A 7,860-nucleotide genomic window follows, 5' to 3' on the forward strand; every position below is an offset into this window, starting at 1 on the left:
TCTCCTTGAACGTCATGGTTTTGATGAGGACAACGTGTACCTAAAAGTGCTTGAAGATAACCAACAATTCAACGTGCTTAAGTCTTTTATTTGGTACTAGGCTTAGACTAGATTCTAGTTTAAGTTGAGTCGAAGGCTTAGGGCACCTAATACATGTCTCACATGCATTTATCTTTTAAATCATTTCATCCATGAGATATGTCATTTCATAATATGTTCATGCATTACATAAATACATGTATATATGCATTCTAGGCATAAAACTAAGTGTCAAACATGTATTATCTAAGTGCATAACATATTTGATGATTTCTATTTGAAAATACATATTTTATTTAGTGTTAATCGATTAACCATACCTTTAATCGATTAACCCAACTGCTGTGTAAAGTGGTTGCCACTGGAACACGTTTTTGTAATGCAGTTAATCGATTAAAGCTTTACGTTAATCGATTAACCTAACTGATTTTTAAGTTGTTAAAACTGAAAAACTGAAAAACAGAATCAGTTATGATTTTTAGTCCCGTTAATCGATTAAGAAGGTATTTAATCGATTATCTGGGGTTCTGGACTGATTCTTTATAAACTGCGTTTTCAGAATTAATCTCATAAGTTGCATGTTGCATTTATTAGAGAGTTAGAGCATTCTACGTGTTAATTGCTGCATCTATTTGTTAATTGCATTAGTGAGTTTAGAAATGAGAGATTCCTTGCTTTAGGATTGAGTGCATTTCATGTTATAATCTCTCACGTTTTCCCTCACATGTTCATGCATATTTTGATGCGTTTTTTCATGAATTTTATGATTCTGTAACTTCTGTTTTCATAACTAATACTTGTCATTTCACATGTGTTTGTGTTAAATGTGCATTAGAGTAAAGCCTTCATGTTGTATTTGAGCTTAGGTATAGCTTAATATTACTCTTGTAATTCTTGTGTAATTGTTGTGAAAGGGAATCTCTTGGTGTCGTATCACCAGTAGAGATTGTGTGTTTCTTCATAGCTTAGAGTGTAAGAAAAGGAAAGAACGAGAGATTCTTTGGCTGGGGCTACGCCGAAAGAAACGTTTTCTTTATCGGTAGGAAGGGAGTCAAACCATTGGATAGTTTCTTTGATTTCTTGTCATTTGCTAAGTGTTGTAATTGTAATTGGATAATGTGTTGTAAATTACATTGATTCGATTATAGTGAAGGAAATCTCCCAAGTCAGCCGGTTATCGGTTCTGTTATCGGTTATCTGTTCTGCATTTAATCGTTTCTGTAATTGCTTACTGGTTCTGTTTAATCGATTAATATTGCTGTGTTAATCGATTATCCTGTTTCTGTTAATCGATTAAAACTGTTTCTGTTTAAAACTGTTCTTTTTGTTAATCGATTAAGATTGTGCATATAATTGATTATCTTCCTTTCCTTAATCGATTAAGTAGGGTTGATTCAGCATTAAGTGTTGATTTGCGAAAAGCGGTAATTCTAACCGCGACACCTATTCAACCCCCCTTCTAGGTGTATTGTAACCACTGATACCTAACAAGAAACAATATTTTTACAGTTGTATTGCTAACTTCAAAAGAAGATGAACCAATGTGTCTCTCACTTTCAACCAACTTATCTTAAAGACTATTGGTTCTTTTCAAAGAAGCAAATTCAACACTATTATGCATATCAATGATGTAAGTCTTAAGTTGATTATCAACCATCACCAAATCAGTTGAACAAAAAAATCATGTGATAAAACTTTACAAATTCAATTAGTTTTGTCGTATCAAAACTATAGAAGAAATCAGTTAGACTCAAACAATGCATATAAAGAAACAGTTAAATATTTGTCTCAGATATCCGATCATTAAGTTCATTAAGTTACATATCCATAATATTATAAAATAATTCAATACAATAATAATTAATTTTTTTCACGAAACATGTCATTTACAAAACAATAACTTTTGTTATATATATTGTTTAAATATTTATATATGATTACTACATAACTTACCATTCATTTGAATTATTTTGATTTAAGAGTAAATAATGATTAAATATAAATGATTTATAAAATAATAATAATGTATAGAACTCATACACTTTCAATATATACATTTTTTCAACAAAATTCCAACTGATGCATTTGCACACCCTGTGTATTTATTGGTCGTGGAGGTGTTGGTTTGATTATGGGAGAGACATTTTCTATCACAAAAAGTGTGTTACTATATATAGTATTACTTGTGATTGGTAAGAAAAATATTTCATTATTAAATTTTTCACTTAAATATATTTTTCAATCAATTACAAGTAAATAACATATATAGTGATACAATTTTTGGGACAAAAGATGTGATCATATAGTTAAACACTTGGACCTCAGTTGCCTATAGTACATTAGCTTTCAAATTCTTGGTCAATGGCCAATTTATTACATTGAAAATCCAAAACTACCTCAAGCAACACAATTTCATCACATAAAAAGAATGCATAAAAAAAACACAACGTTAGCCAAGATTATTTTTCTGGAATGACCCAGAACATGGCACCATAAATGGCCTTATTGCTTCAAGCTTACAAAGAGGTGTTTAAAAACCTATTAGCATGCCTCCTGAACAATCGCACGATCATGCCATAACCTTGATGGAAGGGAGAAATCCAATCAAGGTTAAGCCTTATAGATATGCTCACACTAATCCATTCTCATCACCTACTCTCTTAGTGAAAAAGAAATATGGTTTATGGAGGTTTTTCAGTGACTAAAGAGCATTAATTGTAATCACTATTAAAGACAATTTTCCCATGCCAGGTATTAATGAATTATTAGATGATATATTTGTCAAAATGCACTATCAAATGATATTATGAGTGGTTGGTCATGCCAGACCAAATGCACTAGCTACATTAATTGATGAATCAAAGTGTTGCAAAGATTACTTAGGAAGTGTGTCCTGGTATTTTTTGATCACATCTTGGTTGATAGTCCAAGTTGGTCTTCTCATTTGCAGGAACTCTAGAGACAGTTTTGCAAACATTGCATTCCAATATGTCTTAACTGCTAAACAGAATCACAATATGTCTTAACATGCATATAGAAATATGTAATTCTGCAAATATACAAGTAAAATATGTTTTTGTGCAGAACTATAATTATGTTTAAAAAGCTATAGATACAGAAAATCATTAGCTATATACTGATCATTACTTAACTTCAAGCAATTCATTAATTTAACCACAATACCTAGCTAAGCAATTGTCATTGATAAACACATGAAAACCAAATTTACAGCACACATATTAATGAGCGGTTGGTTCATGTGATACATGTTTCTTTCGCCGAAGTAAGAACCCGACCTTGAGTCCTGTATGCCGAAAACCTCTGTTGGGAGAGCTAATCCCACCATGTTGCGGATGTTCCCAAGTCGAACAGAATTGCCTATTGTGGAAGATACCAGTGATCTAGATTTTAATTATCAGTGTAAAGATATAATGAAAACTGTTTCATCTTTTCATTGACAGCCTAAGAAAATGCCCATCTAGAAGTGAAACATATGGCAATAGTTATAAGAAAACCAGCTATAGCACCAAATCCAAATGGCCAGTTAAAGATCTTAAGCTTCTCATGATCAGGTCGAGCCGGATTCTGCTCCGGTTGAGAAGGAATGGATCCACCATCTTCATAAAGGTAAAGTCCCTTGTTCTCTTCAAAGCTTGTAGGAGGAAAAGTATCAAACTGACCCCCTGTTGGGATTTTCCCTTGCAATTGATTATAAGAAACATCAAATATGGATAGGAAACTCAACTTCACTAATGATTGTGGTATTTCTCCTGCGAGTTTGTTGTGAGAGAAATCCAAAGTTTCCAACATTGTCATTCCTGATAACTGTTGAGGAATAGGTCCTGAAATGCTATTCTCTTTCAGGTCTAAAACATGAAGGCCTTTTAGGTTACCGAAACCTGGCCATATCGGCCCTTCGAGCTTGTTATTACTGATAACTAAAGATGGTCTGAAACTTGAAACTCTTTTATACTTCATACCCTTTAGTACATTCCCACCTTTTTTGTAAAAGGGAAAGCCTGGAACAGTTCCTTCTGATGAGAAATTCATGTTCTGAAGGCTGAGTAGCATGGTTAAGCTCTGTGGTATGTTGCCAGTGAAAGAGTTATTTGACAAGTCCAAGTAATAGAGATTGTCAAACTTACCAAACCATGAGGGAATGCTTCCACTGAGATGATTCCATGACAGGTCTAGCATCTGCAGGTTCTTACACCGACTTAACCACTTCGGAATCGAACCTTTGATCTGACTATTTGCCAAGACAAAAGTCTCCAGATTACTAAATTCTAGATTTTGACCTTGTGGCATTTCTTCATTTTCGAAGTTCAATGTAAGGACTAGTGTGCTTAAGTTCCTACAGTGAGTTAGAACCTCTAGTGTAGCAGATAAGTTATAAAGGCTGGCATTTGAAAGTGAGAGATGAGATAGGGACTGAAGATTCTTGAAGCTCTCAGGAATCGAACAATTGAGACGTGTACGAGCAAGATTAATCGATTCCAATCCTAGGCAATTAGACAGATTACCGGGGATTGGACCATGAAATTGATTAGAACTAAGACCAAGAGAGGTTAGATTTTTCATTGCAGAACAATTCAGATTAATTGAACCACTCAAAGAGTTGTTGTTCAAAATGAGTATTTCAATAGATGGAGAATTCACAAGTGTTGCAGGCAACTGGCCAGTGAATCCATTAGAGTCTCCAGAGAAAACCTTAAGCCTTGAAAGGCTTCCAAAGATATCAGGAAGAGTTCCAAAAAATTCATTATTGGAAATATCCAATTCAACCAAGTTTGAAAGATTACCTACTCTCTTATTCAGTGACCCATATAGCTTATTATCCTGTAAATTCAGTACACTCAAATTTTGCAGCTTAAAGATACTATCTGGAATACTTCCTGACAAACCATTTCCATTAATAGACACATGCTGTAAAGAGGAACAATTACCTAAATTTTCTGGAATCTCGCCGGAGAAAAAATTACCTGACATCTTAAATACTCTAACCTGATTCCAAATGGTACATATTTCTGTATTTATAGTGCCTTCAAAATAGTTGTTGCTCAAGTCTATAACCTCTAAGTTTTGCAAATGAAACAACTTATCAGGAAGAAAACCATTGAAGAAATTCTGAGAAAGATTTAAGACTCTTAGTTGATCCAAACCTGCTATTGATTCACACACTTTTCCTTTAAGTTTTCTGCTTCCAAGTTCCAACTGAACCACCCTTTGAGGCAATCCATCACATGTGATACCAGACCAAGTGCAGTAATTAGAGGACATAGTACTGTTCCAATCAACAATATCTGACTCTAAGCATTTAGAGAATCCAGTCAAGGCTTTCAAGTCATTGGAATTACTTGTAAAATTCTGGGTTATATTTGTACAAGGTCCAAAACTTATCAATAGCATCAAAATGAATGAGAGAAAGAGAATAGGAAAATCCATTGAACTTAAGCACCTTATTATGGAGTGAACATGAAAATATAGCCACCAAGATTGGTATGAAATCCGTGCTTAGTGGTTTTTGTTAGATCTAATAGTACTTTGATATTTCAGAGTTTGACTAAGAGCACAGACAATGGATTAGAAGGAAACAAGTGGGGCACTTTTATGACTTGAACTTTACTTGAAACATACGTCACTTAGTTATTGAATTTCTATGATACTATTTCTCTGAAGAATTGCGGGTCACATCTTGTTTGACCAAAATATTTGTTATCACCAACTAGGAGTCGTTATATTGGTACTAAAAAAATATTGTTTCCTGGATGTATGTGACCTCTTTGTTAATTGTTATAGGAGTGTTTCAAATGGCAGACCATATCACTTGATATGACCAAATATTGTGGTGACTGTCGCAATCGTATTACATTGCAATTGCGGTTTGATACCGAATCATAATGATGTGACCGCAACGTGCCGTAAAACAACCGACTCAGACCATATTTGGGCTGCATCAGGCTGCAACGCAACTACATCGGGCTAAGACTGCATTTGATATCAAAAATATTTTTTTACCAACAAAATAATTATCAGCGTAATGGCCACAATCCACATCCCAACAGTCACAATAACTAGAATCGCAGTAAACATCACCACGACTGCAATCACAATCATAGTTTAAAACACTGGTTATATGAGGAAGGGTAATTGTGTTTGTTATGGAGGGAGAGACATTACAGAATGGTTGGGCTTGAAGGTTTGGATGGGAGGAAAAAATTATTTTAATCTATTTCTTAATAACCATTGCAACATACTTTAGTTGACTTAAGCAATAAAGGATAATTTTGTGCAAAGATTTGGATATACAATGCTAACATCTACTTTTATAGAAAAGGTGCAGTTACGAATCCTAGAAGAGATTAATTTCTTATCAAAAAAGGTGAGAGGATATACTTGGTAGTACAAAAAAGTCCTATATATATTTATAAACTTTAGAGAGTTCTAGAATGAAAAAATGTTATCATGTTCTAGATAAATCCAGTGTCCCCTAATGTTCTAAAATGATTTGGGGCATAATTAGATATGAATAATTTTGTGTGCAAATAATGTTTGGGAGTATTATGTATGTTTTGAATGTTGTAAATGTACTTGTATAGAAATGAATACACATATGCTTACATAAGGAATGTGTCATCAACTTGGGTAGTTGGGAAGTTGAACTTGTGAACTTGTAGTAAGTTTTGAGGTTAGAATTCAGCCTAATGGTTATAGAACTTTATTTTAGAGCTCACGTTAAGTTGACATTATTATAAGGTCACTGAAAACTTATTATTGTACAAAGTCTACAGTAGTGGATAACAGATATTATAAGAGTGTTCAACATATGAATTGAAGTATCTTGTCATTGTCATTAAAGAAGTTCAAAAACAAATAGTAACAATAAAAGATATATTAACATAAGCATTATGATTACATATCCATTAAGAAATGATTGCCACCCAAACTTTTTATAAGCATGTCCCAAAGAATGGACATTAGTGGACATCATTAATGAGAATATATTACTATTATTTTGGGTTTGTTTGACAATTTAAGATTAATTATGAAATTTGTTTCTGTCATTCTATGTTTCTAATTGGTATATATTATTGAATTAGATAACGACAACATGAACAAAGGTCTTATTGAAAATATTAAAGTTGGACCATAATCTTCATTATGATATTAAGGAAAATGTTAGTATCATGATACATGGAAGGGATCAGGGGACTATGCTGAAAAATGAAAAGAATGATGTACAATAGCTATGACCCACATTAATTTTCTAATTATTCATGATATTATGATATAGTCATCATAATACGGATTTAAATTATATTTGCATATATTTTCTTACTACATCATAAATGTATCATTACATGAGATAAATGAGAGAATGTAAGAAGTAAGAACTGTCTCTCATATGATAATTTAATAGTTAAAGATATTGTTAAATCATATTGACTAAATTATGGAAGAAGCGTAATTTATAATGATATTATTTCTATTTGAATAATTAAAAGGAATTAAATAGATATTATTTGAAATGTCATTGCTATGTAAAATGACATCTTACATGAAAGATTATGTGAAATGATTTAATTATTTGCAAAGTCATGTTCCCTTAAGGAAGATGTCTACTAGAAACATATTGTCATATCTTATAAATTAAGGATGTAATCTTTAGTCCAATAATTAAGTACATTATATTCATCACTAATATACTATTAAGAAATAGATCACTAATTATTGGCATTAATATGTTTATAATAATAGTTTATACACTCAAAGTTTACACGTGTTTCTTTAAATTATTCCCTCTCTAATGAAAGCAAACTA

The 7,860-nt window shown here is 32.5% G+C and overlaps 1 protein-coding gene across 1 annotated transcript; it reads right to left on the bottom strand.

Annotated features, from left to right (window-relative positions):
* LOC109358943 (phytosulfokine receptor 1-like) lies at window positions 3,101–5,663 on the bottom strand. Its single transcript, XM_019603454.1, has 2 exons — window positions 3,468–5,663; window positions 3,101–3,435 (listed from the first exon to the last, which is right to left on the bottom strand). The coding sequence occupies exon 1, from the start codon at window positions 5,482–5,484 to the stop codon at window positions 3,502–3,504; it is 1,983 nt and encodes a 660-aa protein (XP_019458999.1). The 5' UTR covers window positions 5,485–5,663; the 3' UTR covers window positions 3,101–3,435; window positions 3,468–3,501.

This window comes from Lupinus angustifolius, chromosome LG10, assembly GCF_001865875.1.
Source record: "Lupinus angustifolius cultivar Tanjil chromosome LG10, LupAngTanjil_v1.0, whole genome shotgun sequence".
NCBI classification, from domain to species: domain Eukaryota; kingdom Viridiplantae; phylum Streptophyta; class Magnoliopsida; order Fabales; family Fabaceae; genus Lupinus; species Lupinus angustifolius.